The sequence below is a fragment of the Heterocephalus glaber genome, unplaced genomic scaffold (genome assembly GCF_053883595.1).
Source record: "Heterocephalus glaber isolate CG9 unplaced genomic scaffold, H.glaber_assembly_v1.0 deba00001481, whole genome shotgun sequence".
Lineage (NCBI taxonomy): Eukaryota > Metazoa > Chordata > Mammalia > Rodentia > Bathyergidae > Heterocephalus > Heterocephalus glaber.
In genome coordinates this window covers 31,661,403-31,684,487 of record NW_028258317.1, presented here as the reverse complement: position 1 = coordinate 31,684,487, position 23,085 = coordinate 31,661,403, and the positions used below count along the sequence as shown (strand labels likewise).

The following is a 23,085-nucleotide window of genomic DNA, read 5'->3' as shown; positions in this document are numbered from 1 at the left end:
ATGTGACACTGGATTTGAAGTTCTTTTCTTTTTTCGGGAAATCCAAATTAATACATTTATGCTAATTATATAGTTATCCTTCACATGATACATGCATTTTTCTAAAATTGAAAAAAAGGTCAATAACACAGCAGTGAATGACTGAGTTAAATTTAGAATATATATATATTTTTTGGTACTGGGGATTGAACTGTGCGCTTCCTTGTGCTTGCAGGGGAGGTGGCGGAACCACTGAGCTAAATCTCCGGCCCAATTTAGAATATTTTTAATGCTTTAAAAAAAAATAGTATAATTTGCATACTGTGAAACATATATAGTGTATGTCAATGATTTTGATTATATTCACCAAGTTATCTAGCCATCACCATTATGCAATTCTAGAATGTTTTCTTTATTTCAGAAAAAAGCCTAATACCCATTGCCAGTCATTCTCTAAAACTTCTGACCTCCAATCCCTAGAAAACAGTTTATATCTTTGGATTTACATATTCTGGACATTTCATATAAATGGAATCATACAATATGTGACCTCTTTATGTCTGGCTTCTTTAACTTAGCATAACATTTTCAAGGTTTCATCCATTTTGTAGCATGTATAAGTGCTTCATTCCTTCTCATGCATTGCCTGGATATTGTACATTTTAGTTACCCTGGAATTTTTTTTTGATGTTTATTAAGAGAAAGGATTTTCTAGTGTTTTTGGCTTTGTGTGTGTGTGTGTGTGTGTGTGTGTGTGTGTGTGTGTGTGTGTTTGACTTTTATATTTACTCTAAAGCTAAACTACTTGTTGTAAGTTACCAAAAATGAAATTTAATTTTGAATTAGTGGCAGTAGTTGTTTAGCTATTATTTTCATTTCTACATAAGTTCTTCTATTACATTTATAGTTTCTTAATGAGGTTGCATAGACTCTTCTAATGCATGCATATACAAATCAGCCATCAGCTATTATCATATACTTTTGTTATCAAAGTGAGCATTTTGCTTTTTTGGAAGGACTGATTATTTCAATAATTGAATATATTATTTAATGAGGTCCCTGAAGTGTAGATGTTTGGTTTTACTTAGCATAAAGCAAGCCTAGTACCATTATTTAATCATTTATACTGTACAATCAAGCTGTCATACAGGATTAGAATCAGTGGAATACATTAATTTTATTTTGCTGAAGTTTCAAAACTTAAATATTCAAGGAGCCACTATTTCTGGGCAGAACCCATTATATATAATCTTTTGGGGGTTGGTATTTAGTGTTGTTCAAAGCAGGAACTTAGCAGAGCTGAATTGCAGCAATTACCGTAGATAAACTTAGCTTTAATTTATTAGTACTTATCCTTTTTTGGGGGTTTTCAAGACTTTCTTTGAGAATCTCTTAAAAGTTTTGGCCTTTCTTCTAGAAAATGTGCATATATATATGTGCCCAAATTTATTCATATATTTCAAAGGGTCTGTGGAAAATAAAAAGTAAAAAATAAAAATTAGGAGTAGGAGGGCCTGGGATTTAGCTCAGTGGTTTCCCGGCCTGCCTCGCAAGTGCAGGGTCCCAAGTTCGATCCCCGGTACCAAAAAATAAAGAAAAAAAAATTAGGAGTAGGAAGATGGGAAAGAATGGAGTATCATTGTCAGATATGGCCCTTAGAAAGCCTTCCAGATAAAAATGATTAAGTTGTGATATTTATATGTACCAATTCCCTAAGATAAATGTAATTATATATTACTAATACAATGTATATATAAAAGAAAATCAACTAGAATTAAGGATGAAAAAGAAGCTAGGGCAGTAATTGGGCAAGCATAGCTCAATAATACTTCCCAAGGCCATCTGTGTCTTGTTTTGTTTTGTTTTTTTGGTACCTGGGGATCGAACTCAGGTCCTTGTGCTTGCAAGGCAGGTGGTGGAACTACTGAGCTAAATCCCTGGCCCCAATCTGTGCCTTTGCAGTACCTTTCTGTGGAGCTGCATGTTTTGCTTTTGGTTTTATTTCCTCTTTTCTCTCCCATCTCCTATCAGGAAAGTCTTTGATCACAATTCATGATTCTGATCACCTGGGATTTGCACTTGGAATTTATAATCACATCTGAAAATAAGCTACACATATTGTACAGTTTTCCAGCTAGCGATAGCTACTAGTCAGTACTTTATCTGTTCTTCTAAATTAGGTGATTAATGTAAAAATTGATAAAATAATTTGCTGATAAATTTCCCTAAGACCACAAGACTATTATAATTTTTGCCTTATTAGCCTCTTTATCTCTAGCTTTTTTTGTGTGTTATCATGGCATGTATCTTGATGAAGGAAAGGTTTTGGATCTTAAGTACTTACATGTTTACCTTTTGCCATTACTGTGTACCTAAAAATGTTCTACATTTCTGACATTGACAGCTTTGTATTACAATCCTAGCTCTCAAAAACAGAGATCCTGGGAAAGATTCAGTGTGAGGGCAAAAGCATTGAAATATGAAATGTAGTTTCAAAGAAATCTTATGTGCTCCCTGTGTTACAGACCTGAAGAAAAAATGTAATCAGTCAAAAATATCAAAATTAAAATCAGTTTTGCTCTAAGTCTTCTTCTTAGGAATTTATGTGGAAAGCACATAAAATCTATTTTTAAAAAAAATTATGCTAAAAAATGACAGTTCATTGTTGTTTGGTTTTTCCCTTGATTCATGTTTTCCTTTTTTATAATAATATTCATGGTAGAATCTTTATAATAATTTGTTGCTATGCATCTTTTAACTTGTCTGTAGAAATTTAAAAAAATTCAGCTTCTAACCAGCAGTCTCAAATCAAAATTCAGAGCAGGTAGAGAAATGCTTTTAAAATGCATATTTGATGTAGTAAGTGCTATGCTATGCTTCTGAAAGTGCCAGGGTCACAGCTGCATAGATGAAAATGCATGGTGACTGGAGGCATTGTTTCCTCACACAGAAATGGCAATCTGTGTCTGTCGCTGAATTTATGATGTAAATCAAATCATAGCTTCCTATATTCAGAGGTGTAGCAAAGAGGTTGAGGTGACCTAAAGGTTACAAATAACTTTTGCTTTCTCATTTACTGACCAGGAGACTAATTTTTTTTATCCCTTCATATCTATTAAGAATGATGTATTTATTCTTGGAAAGTTGAATTCAGTTACATACTTTATCATTGCCTCTACTAGTCTAGCAGAACCGTGCATAAATCGCTCATTCCTCCCCTGCTGCCTTCTGCTAAGATGCATGCACTGCTCTGTGCTGTTGACAATATTAGTAAAGGCTGGGGAGTGCTGGAGTATCTTAGGTCATAACTTCGCATGTGTCCTTTGTGCTTTTTTCCCTTCTCTAAACAGTTTTGACTTTGGGACAGTGTGTTAAAGAGTCTGTGGCAAACTGGTTTGTCTTGATCTGGGACACGAATGAGCCAGTTTAAGAGTTTAAAAAGATTGGTGTGTGGTGTGCACACGTGCATGTGTGTGCATGCACATGTGTGTATATGTATGTGTTATATATGTAACTGTGTTCATTATATATGTGCATTTAGCTACGAAAGGGAAAGAAAAAAGACCAGGAGCAGGTAGACCTGGCTTTCGAGTTGGTTACACTGCAGTTCAAGATACAAACTGTCGTAATCATATAGTGTGTATTTATGGAGTACTTCTAGTTGCTAAATGTTATGTTGCATGCTTTACTTAAAATAGCAATTAAAACATCTGTAATTTAAAAGAAAACAGGTAAGTGCCAAATCATGTACAGCAAGTTGGTTCATCCATGTGGGAGTGGAGGCACACAGAAAAAGCATAGTTAAAAAGACATTATAGGCACTAGAGGCTTATGAGGTTGACCTGGTTATCTGGTTTGTATTGATTTTGATCTTTAGAAACAGTGTTACTGTCTTTTAAGGAGTAAGCAGAATCTATTGATTGTCTCAGGAATTAAGGAATTCTGATTTTAAAATTCCTGTAGACTCCTCTGGACACAGCACTTTTTACTTCCCTAAAATATAAAAGTGTAGGATGGTTTATCTCTGAGTTTTCTCCTATTTTTTTTTTTTATGGTACTGGGGCTCAAACTCAGATCCTTGGGCTTGTGCAGCAGGCAGCGAAACCACTGAGCTAAATATACGGCCCTATTTTCTCCTATTTTTGTAAATAGGAGACTTGTTTTTTGAGGTTTTAGATGTTAGTAGACATTGGCTTTAGGGTCATTTAAGTCTGGCACAGAATTCTTTTTTTTTTGTTTTGTTTTTGGTACCAGGGATTGAACTCAGGACCTTGTGCTTGTAAGGCAGGTGGCAGATCCACTGAGCCCCTTGGCACAAAACTCTTAGTAGCTTTCTGCCTTTGTTGAGTTTCGTCTAGTTCTGAGCATTCTGTGTTTAGGGCTTTGTAGGTGTGTGTAACTTCAGCTCTTTTAGGCACTTAACCTTACTTTACTGATGGAAGAGACCAACTGAGAGAGGTTAATTTTCTTGCCTGGATCCCTTGGTTTGTTGCAGAACCAGAATGTAAATTCAGTATTCTTGTTGCTTAATTCTATGTTCTGTCCCCAACTATTTCATCCTTCCTCCTCACTTTACCTTTATCTGGGGTACGGCCTTGGCCACATAATAGTAAATGATTCCAGTGACGATATATAGTTATCACTTACATAAAAATAATTATGATGTACCAAATATTTTTTTCAAAACTTGTATAGCTTGATGGCTGACACTGTTAACTTTACAAATGATCAAGTTGATTGCATGGTTATTCCGTCTATCATTTTAACAAAAGATTTTGCTCAAACGACTCCTCGCAACTCCAATAGCGGGTTTGAGGATAGTTGAATATTGAGGGATAACCTAGATTTTGCTTTGGTGTGGGTTTCTTTTCTTTCTTTTTGCAGTACTAGGGATTAAACCTAGGATCTTTGCACTGAGCTACATCCAGTCCTTTCTGTTTTTATCTTTTTGAGACAGGGTCTCACTAAGTTGCTTGGGCGGGGGTCAGACTTTTAATCCTCCTGCTTCAGCCTCCCAGAGTGCTGGAATTACACTACACGTGGTTTTGGTGGGTTTTTTAAGTACCACATTATTTCTTTTATTTGCTTTCTTTTTTCTTGATCAGTAGCACTTCTAATATAAACTTGTCAACTTGACTTGTTTAAATTGTGGGTCCTTCCATTTACTTTGACCTTTTTCTGTTGAATGTACTTGAAAGAAGTGGAATGGCTAACAAGCAGTAAGTGAGAGGAGAAAAGAAAAGAAAAATCTTGAATAATCCATAAATTTAATAATCCTTGAATACATCAAGAGTGAACTGTACTTAGCCTTATAGCATTTTAAATGCTCTAATTATAATATTTTAAGTGGGAAAATAATTTCATTTTCCCTCAAACCCAAATTAGCATTTGTATTAATGCATTTATTTTAGAAGATTTTTTAATTTTGTAACTGAATAATTTTACATGTTTTCTATTTTAAGGATTTTAGTTTCTCATTTCTTGTTATTATCATCTAATATTAGTTTTTGTTAACTATACTACCATAAGAAGCTAAAAAATGTGTCCATGATTGACTGGTTACCAATGTAAGGCAGAATGAAATTAGAATCATAGTCTTTTTAATGCCTTGAGACTGGTACCATGCTTTATAGTTTTGTGCCTCCTAAAGTTCTTGTCATTTATGTAGGTGGTTGTTTTGAATTAGGGTCCCTTTTGTGCCACAAGAGACATTTGATAATATCTGAAGACATTTTTCCTTTGTCACAATTAGGAGGACTAGTAGGGAGAGACCAGGGAAGAGATGAGGGATAATGCTGAGAAACACCCTGTGGTATATAGGACAACCCATACAGTAAAGGAGTATTTAGCCCAAAGGTTAATAATAATATGACTGAGAAACTCTCATGTGTGGCAGAAGTTCAGCTTATTGAATTTAAAAGTGTATTCATTCTATTTCTTTTTTCTTTTTTTGGTACTGGAGATCGAACTCAGGACCTTGTGCTTGCGGGGCAGGTGGCGGAACCACTGAGCTAAATCCCCGGCCCAAAGTAAACTTTTTTTGGTACCAGGGATTGAACCTGGGACCTTGTGCTTGTGAGGCCGGTGGCAGAACCACTGAGCTAAATCCCCAGCCCTCATTCTATTTCTTAACCATAAGATTTTATCTATTATTGCCTATGTGTAATCATACCAAATTGATGATTTACAAGGGAAAATTTAGCTCCTTGCTTCATTATGCTAAAAGTATTAAAAAGAAAAATTGCCAATTACAATTGCTTTTAATTGGTTGTATTTAGTTGAAATAGTATAACATTAGTAACCAAATGCTAGTCATCAAGAACAATCAATGTTTTCATTTTGAACCTCCCTTCACCCTCAAGATTTTCAGTTTCTTGGAATCAATAATGTTTATTATTTTCTACAATATTGCCAATTAGATTGGACATAATCAGTTATCTAGACAAATTAATTATCTAGAACCCTAAACCAGTAATTAATCTGGGTAATCCTTATTGTACTGTGTTCTACTTAATCTCATATTTAGAGTTTAAGATCTGAAATAAAATCTTCTAAATTCAATAGCTAGCAAAACAGGGCTTGAGTTTTATGCAGCAAATCTTGAGTGAGTCTCTGTGTGAGTAGAATAGAACTCACATCATAATAGAGTTGCATGCCACATGTGTATCATTTCTACTTCTACTTTAACATTACAGTCTCTTAATTCCTTTGACCTGATTTAATTGGAACAAAGCTTCATGTTCTGAGACCCTTAGTAGGTTTTTTGTGTTTTGTTTTTTGTTTTTTTTGGAGTAAGGAGTAGTAAGAGGAAGGGGATGACTTGAAGAATATTGAAAAGTACTTTTAAGTGCTTTATGATTACACAAAAACTTTGTGCTAAGTTTTCTTCTTAAATACCCATAAAGGTATTTAAGCTGGAGATGAATGAATGATCCTGTCTGGTGTTCCTAACATTAATATGGTGCTCATCAGAAGAAGAAACCGGAGCAACACTAATTGTAGTTGTCAATCTTTCCTTTTCATTTGGAGATTTTAACCAAACATGATCTGTTGAACTTTCAGCCTAAGAGATTCATATGTTGTGATGTCCCTGGGTGGCTTTTAGGATTTATAGTATTTGTTTTTAATATCTGTAGCAACTAGAGTGGAAGCAGATTCTAAATGAGCTTAACTGCCAAGATTGTAGGATTTGGAAGTATGATTTTGATCTGACTTTTGAGTTTGGGCATTGGCTATACAGTGTGGCTGTAATCTGTCAGTGAGAAGTACCCTGTGCTTTAACAAACTGGAGGCTGCGGACATGTGAAGCGAATGCCTAATCTAGTAGGTGAGCTGGAAGAGGAAGTAAGGAGATAGTGTTACACTATCCAAACATTGTGTAGGAGTGTGAGAGAGGTGTTTAACAGGATTATTTCCATGTTTTAGATCTATTACTTTTCTATTTTTTTTTTTTTTCTGGTCCCGCGGATCAAACTTGGGTCCTGGCGGCGAAACAACTGAGCTAAATCCCTGGCCCTGGCAACTCCTTTTTTTTTTTCTTTTGGTACCAGAGATCGCACTCAGGACCTTGCGCCTACAAGGCAGGCAGCAGAACCACTCAGCTAAATCCCTGGCCGCTTTTCTGTTTTTAAAAGAGAAAAGAATAAGAAAATATCCAACCCTTGACATCTCCTTTCAGTTTTTTTCTTGTAGAAATTCTCAACCTCAGCAATATATGAGAATTACCTGTAGAGTTGTAAAATATTGCTAATGCACCAGTTCCATTCCTAGCATTGCAAAGATGCCTGAGGCTGGGTGTTGGTATTAAGAGCTCCACAGATAATCTATCCTGCAGCAAGGATGAGAACCAGTGTTACAGCAATATATCAGAATTTTCTGGAGGACTATTTATTAGGTCTGGGCTGTGCCCTGAGAATTCCTAGGTGATGCTAATGTTGCTGATAAAATCATTTCACTTTGAGAAGCATCAAGGAGGCAGTCCTGAAAAATCATTTGAGGGCTGGAGATGTAGCGTAGAGGTAGAGTGTTTACTATGCTTGTGTACAGCCCTAGGTTTAATCCGCAGCATTGCAAAAACTAAGTACATGAAAAATAAAATAGCATTTACATGTAGCTGATAGTCTGATTTCTTTTCTTTTTTTTTTTTTTTGATACTAGGGATTGAACTCAGGACCTTGCACTTGCCAGGCAGGTGCCGTGCCACTGAGCCATATCCCTGACCCTAATTAAAAAAAAAAAAAAATCTAGCTGGATATGTATTTCTGGCTTAAAAATTAAGGTTAAAGAAAACATTGTGCATATAGATAGTTCTTTTTGTGTTAAATATTATTTCTGTATTTGAATTTTTTACAATGAACATTTCAAATTTTATTTTAAAATTTCCTTGGAGAGAAAAACTACATCAATACTAAATGAAACCTTCATATATTGCAATTCATACTTTAAAAAAGTGATTACACAATCAGTAGTAGGCTTTTTGAGCTACTTAAAATGACTTGTGGTTGTGGGTTTTTTTTTCCTCCCTTAGTTTAGCCCTTCATTTAGCTCCCTTAGTTTCTCCTTCTTTGAGAATCTTGCAGATTTCAGATCTTACTTTTTTTTTTTGGTACCGGGGATCGAATTCAGAACCTTGTGCTTTTGAGGCAGGTGGCAGATCCACTAAGCTAAATCCCCGGCCCAATGAAATACTCCAAGGAAAAATAAGTTATCCCCATTCAAAAGCAATTGCAGACATTTTCAGTATGGATGGTTTATTGTTTGAAATGAGAAGAACATTTTCCCTTCATTATAAATATGCTACAGTAACACAGGAGCATGCACGAGAAGGAGGCAGTAAGTGGAAACAGAGGAGAGATAATACTTACAAGTGGGAATAATGTTAGAGAAAGTGGAAGATTCCAGGCTTGGAAGAAGAATAGTAACAGAAGGCTGGAGTGGCCTGTGACCTCTAAGAAGGAAAGAATTAGGTATGGATTTGAGACAGCTACTAAATTCAGGACCTTGGCCAAAGACAGAGCTACTCTATTAAATTACAGGATCTATTCTCTAGTTTAGATCTCTGAGATGCCGGGTTCATTTTTTTTTTCAACAACAACAACTAGGTAAAATAATAGTAATTTCTAATGAACCAACTGTGCAACTAATGCAGACAGTGATAGTTTTTGACAGATATGAATCCTAGAAAGAGTCTCTAGCTGGTGCTGGCTTTTTTTTTCTTGCTGTGTTTGGATATTGAGAATGTGTAGTTCTGAAATGACAGCTTCCAATGTGACTTTCTGTGTTTTGCAGAAATCATCCTCAGCCTTTGATCAGTGTGCTTGAACACAGGCCTGATTGTTGGCCATTACTTTTGCAGCAGCTGACAGCTTTTTTCCAGCAATGCCCTGAAAGGTAAAGTAAAATGAATGAGAGAGACAGAATAGTATGTTAATTTTAGAGCCGGCTGGCTGGCTGGCTGGCTGGCTGGCTGGCTGGCTGGCTGGCTGGCTGGCTGGCTTGCTTGCTTGCTTGCTTGCTTTCTTTCTTTCTTTCTTTCTTTCTTTCTTTCTTTCTTTCTTCCTTTCTCTTTCTTTACCTTTCTTTCCTTCCTTCCTTCCTTCCTTCCTTCAGCTGCTATGAGTATATTTTCTTCTAAAGAAATGTCTTAAAGCTAGTATGTAGTCTTCTGTTCTCTTTTAAAGAGGAAAAAAAATTCTGCAAGAATTATTGGTTGTTGAAATACCGAACACAAGAAAGCTTATTGTAGTAGGTAAACATTAGTTAATGGTTGGAAAGTTAAGTAAACTGTACACAGTACATATAGGAGATAGATTCTTCTCCCTGTAAATTGGTTAGTAAGTTGACCTTTTTATTATATACCTGTCAATTGGGATCAAGTAATACTGCCAGGTGAGCTCAGTCACCAGATGTTCAGTTTAGCATCATCCTGGCCTCCTGATGGACTTCAGGTTTATTCCTCTTTCTTCTATCCGTGCAACATAGCACTGGTTCAAGACCTCACCATCTTTTGCTGTGGCTGATATCAGTTGTTCCTAACATTTGCTCCAATCTTCTGCTCATATCTCTTTGAACATTCATCAGAATGATATATCAAGAGGTCACATCTTACTGTATTGCCTCCTTACAAGGATTACCACAGTTGTGATTTCCAAACTGTATTTGCAGTGTCTAGGGTAAGCAACTGAATATTCCTCATTTCTTCAGCACTATTTTTATAGAACTTCCTTGTTGATGCCTGTATTATTCAGCTTTCCTGTTACCTAACATCTGTAACTTGGAGGAGAGTTTTATTTGTCTCAAGGTTTCAGAAGATTTGGTCCATATTTAGCTGTCTCTAAGGTGGGAACACCATGGTATAAGAGTGGCCAGGAAGCAAATCCAGGAATAGCACTAGGAGAAAGGGGCCAAGGACTAGATGTAACACCCAAGGTCATGCCTCTGTGATCTGCCCAGACACACCCAGAAGTGTGCTTTACTGACCCCCTAGATGGCTCCCAAGCCAATCATGCTGACACAATCAAGCTTAACTGGCCACATTTCACCCATTGTCAACTTGGCACCCAAAGACATCTTAAACCTTAATCTCCAAATACATGAAATCATAATTCTACCTAATGTGTTATAACTACCCCATGTACAACCAACAGTGTGAAAATTCCTTCCCCAAAGTCTCAGCAATGTCAGCATTTCTCAAAAGTCCAAGTCAGTCTCCTCTGAGATTCAAGGGAAACCTCTTATCTGGGCACCTCTATCCAATTAAAAAAATAAGTTACTTAATCTCCAAATAGAATGCCACAGGTAAACATTCCCATTCCAGAAGGGAGGAATACAGAGAGAATAGAGAAGAATTGGACCAAAGCAAGACTGTAACCCAGTAGAGCAAACATTAGGTCCTGTAGCTTCATGTCCAGCATCTAGGGGATGTGGTAGTGAGATGTGAGTTCTAGAGGCATTGGATGGCCCCACCTATATGGCCTTGCTATTGTAACCTGTACAGCCTCTCTCTCAGACTGGTTCCATTTGTTGTCTGCAGCTTTCCCCAGAAGACCTTCCATGTTCCTGGCATTTCCAACTTCCTAGGGATACCACTATATCTTTGATTTCATTCCTACAGCTTCATGCATTCTTCTCTCAGGTACATTTGCCTGGCCTCCAGGCCTTCCTTTGAAATCAGCATGGAAGGTTTGCTGACCCAACTCTTGCATTCTGCATGCATGACAAGTGGATGATGCCAAAGTCTAACTCCAGCTGGAGCAGTAATCAGGACCCCTTGTACCATGGTTACAGCAGCCTCTGAATGCTTGCATGTCTGAGCATGGTGAAATTGGTCCCAGGGAACCAATTGCCTAGGTGGACCTTCTCAAGCAGGGGCCCCTAGGGCTCTCTTCTTAAAACTTTGTACCCTTCAGCCTGCAGTGGGTGGGGCCTTGCTGATTTCTGGAGATGCCCTCAAGACATCTTTCTTCTTGTTTTTGTACAAAGTACTTGGCTTCTTTTTGAATGGTGCCCATCTCTTTAGCTAGTATCAAACCTCCTTTGGTCCCAACTTTACTAGTTCTTTTTAGGCAAAAATTAAAAATTTTCAAATACTGCCCTGTATTTTGCTCCTAGCTCTCACTATACATTTAACTAAAAGCAGCCAGTAGTACACATGCCACAACTTGAACATTGGACTGCCTTGAAATTTTCTCCACCCAATCTTAGCCCACTTTGCCCAAGTCTTAGATGGTGGGGCAAGTGTAATCAAATTCTTTGCCAGAATGTAACACAAATGACCTCTAGTCCAGTTCCCTATAGAGCCTTCCTTCCCAAGTGATACCTCCTGAACATGACCTTTACTGTCACCATCTCTTGCTATGGCTTTTATCACTTGTTCCTAACATTGTGTTTGCCTCCCATCTTCTGCTCGAATCTGACTGCTTTCCTAGCAGCTTTCTGATCTTTTGAGCACTGATAAAAGTCACCCATCAGGCTCCACTTTCAGCATTCTAGGGTTTATCCTGCATCTGTAAACCTTTACAAACTGCTGCAAACCAGTTTCAAATGTTTCTGAACCACATGGTCAGGTATTGTTACAGCAGCAATCCCACTACTCTGGTACCAATTTTATGTCTTAGTCAGCTTTCCTGTTGCTGGAACAAAATACCCAATACCTTCACCTTAAAGGAGGCAAGGTTTAATTTTGTTCATGGTTTCAAAAGTTTCAGTCCACCATGGAATGGGCTGGTTCCAGTGCAGAAAGGTTGTGGTGGAAGTGCATGGCAGAGTAAAACTGCTTAGTTCATGGTGGCCAGGAAGCAGAACAGGGGAATGGCATGCGAGAGGATGGGGTCAGGGATCATATATACTGACCAAGATCACGCCTTCAGCCCACCCAGACACACCCAGAAGTGTGCTTACTCATTCTCTAAGCAGCTCTCAAGCTCATTAAGGTGTCAATTAAGCACAGTCACCACAATGTCTTATATAAACTTCCTACTGAAAAAAAAAAGGCAAAAAAAGAAAAAATAAAAAGATTTGGTTCCTGATATAGTTTGAAAGCCTGGACTGTAGGATAAAATCTAGTATATTGTGCTACGCTGTGTGTGTGATATGGTTCTTACATGTCTCACCAATTTTATATCATATTTGTCTTAAGTTTATGCTTTAGCAGTACACTGATTTACTTTTGGTTCCACCCAGGAAGCAGCGGTGCTATTCTCTTCTTTTCACACTTTTGCTTATTGGCATCCACCTTAGTCTATTGACTCTTATTGTACTCCTTTTCTGTCTAATTTCTCTATTTTAAGTCTCTGTTTCTATATTCTTTGCTTAGTCTTTGCTTACTGTAAGCTGGATTAGGTGTCTCTCTGGCATGCTCTCACAATTGTGGTTTTGTTTTGTTTTGTTTTTTGAGACAGGGTCTCACTATGTAGTTCAGGTTGGCCTTGAAGTTGCAGTGTAGCCCAGGCTGGCCTTGAACTCTTGACATCCTCCTGAGTGCTGGAATACAGGCATGTGCCACCATACCTAGCTTACAGTTGTGACCTCTAGCATTACACTAGCCACAGTCTTATAGTTTCTCCCATTAACTGAAACCTTGAGGGCAGGTGCTGTGCTTCATTATTCTTCGTATTAATGTCTGGCACATTTTAGGTGCTTTATAAATGTGGGATTTCTGTAAAGGAAATTCATGAATTGCAGAGCTCAGGTAATGGCTTGTAGAGTGTCTTGTAATATTACATACTTAGTACTACCACATAAGGTCATGATAAGGTCATTATCCTGGATAATGCTTACATTCACCACAGCAGCTACATGGCGCTTTTCTTGTTCTGAAGGTTTTATAATGTTCTATAAATATTGTTTCTTAGAACATCATTTCTGATTTTATAATTGCAATTTTAGATAGAATATCTGGGTAGGATGTACTCCTTCAGAAAGTTTTAAGGAGATACAGGGAACCTTATATTTTATTCACTTTGAGGTACTATAATAAAATAATAAAATGCCATAGAGTATCTGGCTTACAAGCAACAAAATTTTTCATAGATCTAGAGGCTGGGAATGTCAAGGTCAAGGTGCTGGCAGATATAGTGATCATGAGATCTGCTTTCTGGTTCTCAGAGAGCTATCTTTGCACTGTGTCTACACATGGCAGTGTTCACTGGAGAAACAGATTTAATGTAAGATATATAAATATATAGGGATTTACAAGGTAGGCTTACAATAGCTGCCTGAAGAATCAGGTGTGGAAGAGTGCAGAAGGGCTGTTTGTCTGCAGGAGAGCCAGAGGGTCTTATAAGAAGTTGAGGGCCTGGAACTCACTATAGTGTCCCATGGGAGTTGGTATCAGAAACCCAAAGAATCTGTGACGAGAGGCTGAAGGGTCTATGCTGAAGGCTGGAGTCTGCAGTGGAAGCCAGGAGGCGATGTGCAAGGTGAAGGTGAAGACTGGAGCTCCTCCGGAGAAACAGAAGCAGCCTTCCTTCTTCAGTCCCCTCCTCCTCCATTCAGGGGACAAGGCTTTTCGTTGATGCCACTCACACCCAGGCTGGATCTCCTGTCTTCATCCACACCTGGGATGGTGCTAATCCAATATACAGTGGTACTTCAGTTCACAAATTTGACTCTTTCCATGATTCTTTTAGGTTCTTGCTATGTATCCCAGGTTGGTCTTGAACTCCCTATGTAGTCCAGACAGGTCTCAACCTTGTGGAGATCTTCCTCCCACAGTCTCCTGAGTGTTAGGATTACAGATGTGCACCACCATGTGCTGCCAGTTGTTCAAATTTTAAACATTCTCAATCACTTTGAGATTTCAGGTCATCTGTTTTATTATTTTCCTTTTTCTCTTTAAGTCCTGGCAATTTCATACTCCACTGAAATGATAGTTAATCATCAGATACCACGTAGGAAACACAGAATATAAAATCAAAACAGATTAATCCAAGGAGATTTTGAATAGTATATTGTTCTTAAAGAAGCACAATAGTATGCTTCTGTGGTAAAATCATACTGACACTTTGGAAATGTGTTTCTCCATATGAACCAACCTTGCATCTCACCTTCAACATCTCAAGGTAGAAGAAAAAGCAGTAATCTGTCCATAGATGTTATTGACAGTAGGTGGTATTCATTTTTTAGGGAAACAGATGAGAAAGCAATATTTCTTAAATCTCTTTTCTGGAGACTCTTTGTTTCATATTCCAGCTAATACATACGTCATCTGATTCCAGAAACCATGAAGATGGTTTTGTTTTTTAAAGTGTATGATATGGTAGGCTGGGGGTGATTGCACACACTTATTATCCCAGCACTCAGCAGGCTGAGGCAGGAGGATTGCTCCAAGTTCAAGGCCAGCTTGGGCTACATACTTTAAGGTCAGCTTGAACTACATAGCAAGACCCTGTCGCAAACAGACAGTATATGATGTGATAAATATGTTTCAGTAATAATTGTGAACTCAAAAGTCCACTTGATTTTTTACAGATTGTGTATTTGTGTTTATAATAATAAAACCCTCCAAATTGTGAGCTCTGTAAGAGCAGAAAATGGATCTATTTTTGTTTTGTTTCTTATATTATTTAGCATATAGATGAATAATTGGTTTTCATAAATTTTGCCAAATGAACGAATGACTAAAATTAAGCCTTACTGGTTTGGTTGTGTGTGTGTGTGTGTGTGTGTGTGTGTGTGTGCGCGTGTGTTGTTGGGGAGTGAGTCCCCAAGGTCTCTTGCATGCTCTGGTAACTTCTAAATTTTTATTAATGTTAATGTTGATTTGAAGTCACATTGATGTGGAATGTATGCTATTATAAAGTTATGTAGTCAGGCATAATTCAAATGCCATTTCTACCACAAAGAAATGGTTGCATTCCATTCTATTCTTTTTGGCAGTTTTTACTTCCTCTCCTCTAGTTCAAGAACAGAACTGATTTTCCCCGTTATACTGTATACTTAAGAATAGGTCATGCCTGCTTCGGCCTTGTATCTTACCTTAATTTCTTAAATATTGTAAATATGGAAAATATTAAAATAAAAATACTGCATGTAATTCATGCATGCTAGTTGTAAAACTGTTCTATAATTCAGCACAACTGATTTAATTAATTGACTGCACATCTCTTTGAAGGCCCAGCATATGCTATTATTGGTGATACACAGAACACAGAGGTCCATGGTCCCTGCCTTATTTGGCTTACAGATATTAAATATGTAATGGCACAAAGGCACCATGCAGTGGAAGCACATAACAGGGACCTGGCCAAGGCCACTTGTCAGAAAAGAACATCGGGCTGCCATTGTAAAGCAGAGAACTAAGGATCATAGAAATGAGACAGGGAGTGTAAGAAGAGGAATAGAAAGGAAAGTCATTTTACAGATAGAAGGAATAGCAATGATGAAGTTTAGATGGCTTGATTAAAGACTTGAAAGTTTGATGAGTTTAATGGAGAGTGAAGTGCAAGAAATGAAGCTGGAAAGATAAGCAGAGGTCAAATTATCAGAGGATTTGTGAATTGAGATAAATACTTTGTCTTAAGAGAAAATTACTTTAAGTTGGTTAATGACATAATCAGACTTATTTTTGAAGGTCATTCTGACATGTTATTGGCTTTGGACTAGAAGTTAGTAGAATATAATGAAATCTAAATTGATATGAAAGATATGTAAAGAAGATATCTGGGTGTGTAGAATCTTGCTCCTTTCAGTGGAAAATGCTTCAGAGGAGGGTCTTGGCAATTACTTTACCTGCCTCTTTCTCAGTTTCTGTCTGTGCAATGGAGATAATAATTTTTATTTTACAGGGTTGTGATAATGATCAAATTAGTCTACAGACTTAAAGTACAGTAATTTGCACAATTGTAACGATTAACAAATTAGCGAGTGGAGTCACACAGAACATGCCAGGTCACCCCACTGCAGACAGGCAAGTCTGCCCATGCCCTGCCCAGGTCCTGAGTTGCAGAGAATGTGCCGAATCGGCCCGCTGCAGACAGGAAGGTCTGTGCACGACCTGCTGAGGTCCTGAGTCACACAGAACACGCCAAATCAGCCCTCTGCACACAGAAAGGTCTGTGCACACCCTGCCGAGGTCCTGAGTTGCGCGGAAGACACCAAATCAGCCCGCTGCAGACAGGCAGCCAACTGGTTCCACACTACAAAGACACAGAGGACACCAGACCACCAGACCAAGGTATTGAGTCCTGCTGTTCACGGCCCAGAGGTAGGGGCTTCTGAGCCATCATCCCACTGCTCCTGGTCCAGAGGAAGGGGCTTCCTGGTCACCATCCCTCCCGCTGCACCCAGCCCAGAGGAAAGGGCTTTTGGGCCACCTTCTGTCCCACCGCTCCTGGCCCAGAGGAAGGGCTTCCAGGTCGCCATCCCTCCCACCACTCCCGGCCCAGAGGGAGGGGCTTCTGAGCCACCATCCCACTGCTCCTGGTCCAGAGGAAGGGGCTTCCAGGCCACCATCCCTCCCGCTGCTCCCAGCCCACAGGAAAGGGCTTTTGGGTCACCATCCCTACTGCTGCTTGTGGCCCCTGGCCCACCTCACCCAGCTCAGAGGAAGTAATCCGTGCAGGCGCTAACAGCCCCCTGGCCGAGTCAAAATGAGAAAACACGTGGATAAGTCTCAAAACCACACTTCCAGATCACCTACAGCAACCCCAAAGGGAAATGAGATGGAACACTCTGATACTCAACCACCTGGACCCACTGAACTGGCAACAAAAGGGGATCTGGAAAAAATGAAATCAGAAATAATTTCTCAGATAACAGGAGAAATTGTGCCCCTAGTGCAAGACATGATTAATCAATCTAGAGAGGAGCTCAGGAATATGATGGAATCCCAACATAAGAAACAAATGGAATCCATAAAACAGATGCAAATAGATTTCCAGGACATGAAAAACTCCATTAAAAGTCTACACAGCAGAATGAGCCAATGTGAGGACAGAATTTCAGATATAGAAGATAAGATTGCAATTAGTGACCAGGAAAAGAAAAATTGTTTCAAAATTATAAGGGAACATGAGAAATCAATCCAGCAGCTGCTAGATGATGCAAAGAAGAATAACATAAGACTGATTGGGCTCAATGAAAAAACAGGAGAGAGTGCAGATGACATAAAAAATCTCTTCACAGAAATAATGGCAGAAAACTTCCCAAGCATGGGAAAAGACATACAAATAAGTGAGGCATATAGGACCCCAAATAGCCTTGATCAAAAAAAGTCTACACATACGCATATAATTGTTAAGATTCCAGAAACTCAACAGAAGAACAAAGTTCTCCAAGCAGTCAGAGAAAAGAAACAAATCACATACAAAGGAAAGCCCATCAGAATCACAGCAGATTTCACAAACCATCAAGGCAAGAAGAGCTTGGAGTGACATATTCCAAGCCCTAAAAGAAAACAGCCTCCAACCCAGATTGATGCACCCTGCAAAACTCTCTTTCAAAATTGATGGAGAAATAAGATACTTTCATGACAAAGAGCACCTTAGGAACTTCGTGAATACCAAACCAGCACTCCAAAGAATTTTACACAATATCCTAGGAACAGACATTGAGGATCACAACCCCAGGAAGCAAAGCAGAATGAACCCATCTGGCATGACAAGAAATTAAATGTAAAGGGGGAGAACCCAACAAAAAGAAAAAGTCATGGCAATGACAAGTCAGTATGTTTCAGTTATAACCATCAACGTTAATGGTCTCAATTCACCAATCAAAAGAAATAGACTGGCAGAATGGGTCAAGAAGCAAAATCCAACAATATGCTGCATACAAGAAACACACTTAATTCAAAAGGAAACTCATAGACTGAAAGTTAAAGGGTGGAAAACAATACTCCATGCGACAGGAACCCGAAAAAAAAGCAGGAATAGCTATCCTCTTGGCAGATCAAGTAGATTTCAAACCAACACTGATTAAGAGAGATGAAGGACACTACATCCTTGTAAAGGGAAGAATCCAAGAGGAGGAGATGACAATCATAAATATCTATGCACCAAACACTAGTGCACCCAACTATATAAAACAAATACTAACGGACATGAAAAGTCATATATGCACTAATACAATTGTAGTGGAGGACCTCAACACCCCACTGTCACAAATAGATAGATCAACTAGACTAAAAATAAGTACTGAAATACTAGAACTCAATCGAACTCTTGAACAAATGAACTTAACAGATGTTTACAGAGTCTTCCACCCCACAAAACCAGAATACACATTCTTCTCAGCTGCACATGGGTCATTCTCCAAAATAGACCACATACTCACACACAGAACATGTTTAAGTAAGTGCAAAGGGATTGAAGTTATCCCCTGTATATTATCAGACCATAGTGCGATGAAATTGGAGATCCATAGCAAAAGAAACTCAAAAAATTTCATAAACATGTGGAAACTGAACAACACACTTCTGAATAACCAATGGGTCACAAAGGAAATTAAAGAAGAAATCAGACAGTTCCTTCAATTAAATGACAATGACAATACAACATATCAGAATCTATGGGACACAATGAAAGCAGTCTTATGAGGGAAATTCATAGCAGTGAATATGCATATTAGGACAACAGAACGAGCCCAATTAAACAACCTGATGCTGAACCTCAAGCTTCTAGAAAAAGAAGAACAGGACAACCCCAGAGCTCATACAAGGGAGGAAACTAGAAAGATCAGAGGAGAAATCAATGCAATGGGGACTAAGAGAACGATAGAAAAAAATCAATGAAGCCAAGAGTTGTTTCTTCGAGAGAATAACAAAATTGATAAACCCTTAGCCAACTTTGTCAGAAAAAGGAAAGAAAAGGTCCAAATCCATGCAATTAGGAGTGAAAAGGGTGAAATTACAACAGACCCAGCAGAAATCCAGATGATCATCAATACCTACTTCCAGAACCTATGTGCCAATAAGATGGACAACACAGAAGAAATGGACAGATTCCTTAGATACATAAGAATTACCAAAGTTGAACGAAGAAGACCTAAAAATTCTGAACAACCCAATGTCAACCAATGAAATTGAAAATGTAATAAAGTTATCAACTAAGAAAAGCCTGGGCCCTGATGGCTTCACTGCTGAATTCTACAGGACATTTAGAGAGGAACTGCTGCCACTACTGTTTAAACTCTTCATTGAAATTGAAAGGGAAGCAATACTCCCAAATTCATTCCTGGAACCAAGCATCACCTTGATTCCCAAAGCAGAGAAAGACGCAACTGAAAAAGAGAACTATAGGCCAATCTCACTAATGAACATAGATGCAAAAATCCTTAATAAGATAGTGGCAAACAGAATGCAGAAGATCATCAAGAAGATCATACACCCTGATCAAGTGGGATTTCTCCCAGGGATGCAGGGATGGTTCAGTATACGAAAATCAATCAATGTAATACACTATATTAATAGAGCCAAGGACAAAAACCATATGATTATCTCCATAGATGCAGAAAAAGCATTTGACAAAATCCAACATGCTTTTATGATAAAAACCCTACAAAAAATTGGAATAGATGGTCTCTACCTCAAACTGATAGAAGCCATCTATGAAAAACCAACAGCCAATAGCATACTAAATGGTCAAAAACTGAAATCCTTCACACTCAAATCAGGAACAAGACAAGGATGTCCACTATCACCACTCTTGTTCAATATGGTTCTGGAAACATTAGCCATGGCAATTAGACAAGAGAAAGAAATAAAAGGAATAAAGATAGGTAATGAAGAAGTCAAATTGTCATTATTTGCAGATGACATGATACTCTATATAGAAGACCCCCAGAACTCCACCAAAAGTCTTCTAGACTTAATAACCAAATTCAGTCAAGTAGCTGCTTACAAGGTCAACACACAAAAATCAATAGCTTTCCTCTACACCAACGACAGACTCACTGAGAGAGAAATAGGGCAAATAATTCCTTTCACAATAGCATCCAAAAAACTGAAATACCTAGGAATCATCCTAACGAAAGAAATCAAAGACCTCTTCTCTGAAAACTATGGCACTCTGAAAAGAGAGATTGAAGATGATATCAGAAAATGGACAGACATCCCCTGCTCCTGGTTAGGAAGGATTAATAGAGTGAAAATGGCCATACTTCCAAAACTGCTATATAGATTTAATGCAATTCCAATTGAGATCCCAGCAGCATACTTCATAGATCTCAAGAAAACAGTCCAAAAATTCATTTGGAACAAGAAGAGACCCAGAATAGCAAAAGCAATTCTAGGTAACAGAGACATGGCAGGGAGTGTCACAATCCCCAACCTGCAACTATACTACAAAGCTACTGTGATAAAAACAGCATGGTACTGGCAAAGAAAGAGACCTGAGGACCAGTGGAACAGATTAGAAGATGCAGAAACAACGCCAGACACACTCAGCCACCTCATCTTCGACAACGGAGCCAAACACCCTCACTGGAGGAAAGATAGCCTCTTTAATAAATGGTGCTGGAGAAATTGGGTTTCAACTTGCCAAAGATTAAAAGTAGACCTATATCTCCCACCATGCAGTAAACTAAAATTGAAATGGATTAAAGATCTAAATATTAAAATAGAAACTCTGAACCAGTTGGAACAGAGCTTAGGTAGAACTCTTTTAGACATCAGTGTAGGAAAGGATTTTATGAACAAAACCTCAGTTGCCCGTGAACTAGCACAAACAATCAACAAATGGGATCTCTTCTTATTAAAAGGCTTCTGCACAGCAAGAGAAACCACCAGCAGTGTGAAGAGACAACCCACAGTGTGGTAAAAAATCTTCACCTGCTCTTCCTCAGACAAAGGTCTACTATCTTGTATCTATAAAGAACTTAAAAAGATCAGACCTCCCAAATTTAAAGACCCAATCCAAAAATGGGCATCTGAAATGAACAGACATTTCCTCACACAAAGAAGTAGAAATAGCAAATAAATACATGAAAAAATGTTCAACATCACTGGTCATTCGAGAGATGCAAATGAAAACAACACTGAGATTCCACTTCACTCCAGAAAGAATGGCTGCTGTCATGAAATCAAGCAATAACAAATGCTGGTGGGGCTGTGGGGAAAGAGGAACCCTGCTCCACTGCTGGTGGGAGTGTAGACTGGTGCAACCACTGTGGAAATCAGTATGGAGATACCTCCAAGAACTAGGACTGGAAGTCCCATTTGACCCCACTATTCCACTGCTGGGGATCTTCCCCAAAGAATTAAAAGAATCATACCACAGTGATCTATGTGCACCCATGTTCATAGCAGCACAGTTTGTAATAGCTAAAACTTGGAAACAGCCCAAATGCCCATCAACTGGAGACTGGATAAAGAAAATGTGGGGTTTTTATAAAATGGAGTACTAGTCAGCCATCAAAAATGAGAAATTAGAGACATTTATAGCTAAGTGGATGCACATTGAGGCGATACTCTTAAGTGAAATAAATAGGACACACATGTATAAATACCGAATTCTCTCGTGTGAGAAACTGAAAGTGTAAATAAGGACTAAAATGTATAATAGGTAATGTGAAATAGGAAGAAAAGGGGCAAAGGGGAAGGAAGTGGGAGGGCTAGGGGAAAGGGTAGAAGGGAATGGGATTAATATGAGAAAATGGAAAAATAGGAACAAAATCTTTGTAAATAGGGAGGACTGGAGGGGTTGAAGGGAGGGCTGGGCAAGGGTGAAAAATAAGAACCAAGAGAGATTATGTAAAGGTGCAAATTTCCAATGATGAATGTCATTATATTGTATACCTAAAATGTACCAATAATTAGAATGAATAACCGATAATGCAAAATAGGAAGAAGAGGTCCAAAGGGGTAGGGGTAGTGGGAGGTGCAGGGGAAAGGAAAGAAGGGAAAAGAAAAATGCTGAGAAATGGAAAAAATGGAAACAAAGTCTTTGTAAATAGGGAAGGGTGGAGGGCATGAAGGGAAGGCTAGAAATGGGGAAAAAATAAGAACCAAGATGCATTATGTAAAGGTACAATTCCCAATGAGAAATGTAATTGTGTTGTATACCTACAATGTACTAATAAAAGAATTTAATACAAAAAAAAACAAACCAAAAAAACAAATTAGCGAGTACAGTAGCCCCTCCATTTTCATGGAGACACATTTGAAGATCTCCAGTGGGTGCTTAAAAACAGTTAATACTGATGTCTATAGATATGTGTTTGTCAGCATATGTATTTCTCCTGTACATATGTATTAGTCAGTTTTTATTATTATACCAAAATATCTGAGACTCGGTAACTTTAAAGAGAAAAGAGGCTTATTTAGCTCATAGTTCTGAAGGTTCAAGGCCACAGCGCTGGTTCTGTTTGGGTCTGGTGAAGGCCACTTGTAGGTGGTGTTGTGACAGTACAAGTGCTTGAGGAAGAGAAAGGTCATGTTGCTCTACAGTTAGTGAGGAGAGATTCAGGGTGAGGCCCTGGCTTTTACAACTCCTTGCTTGTGATAGAAGTAACTCAGGATTCCCATGAGAAGTTCCTCAGTCTCTTCTGTGGGTAGTGGCTGCAGTGACTTAAGAGCCCCTCACTAGACTCCCCCTTTGGAAGGCTCCATTACTTTGCCACGTGGATCTGCGAACCCAGCTCTCAGCACATGAATGCTTTGGGGGAACAAGC

General features: G+C 38.5%; 1 protein-coding gene across 22 annotated transcripts in view; it reads left to right on the top strand.

The window, feature by feature from the left end:
• The window catches only part of Focad (focadhesin), a 357,541-nt gene that overhangs the window by 83,644 nt on the left and 250,812 nt on the right, over positions 1 to 23,085 (top strand). For 18 of the 22 annotated variants that reach the window (XM_087183409.1, XM_087183411.1, XM_087183405.1 and 15 more), the window contains one exon: positions 9,268 to 9,369. The exons of 3 other annotated variants lie outside the window; for them this stretch is intronic. In XM_087183409.1, the coding sequence (XP_087039535.1) occupies positions 9,268 to 9,369 (102 nt within the window). Of the gene's footprint in view, positions 1 to 9,267; positions 9,370 to 11,036; positions 11,114 to 23,085 lie in introns of those variants that run through there. One more of the 22 variants, XM_087183415.1, reaches the window with a different exon arrangement.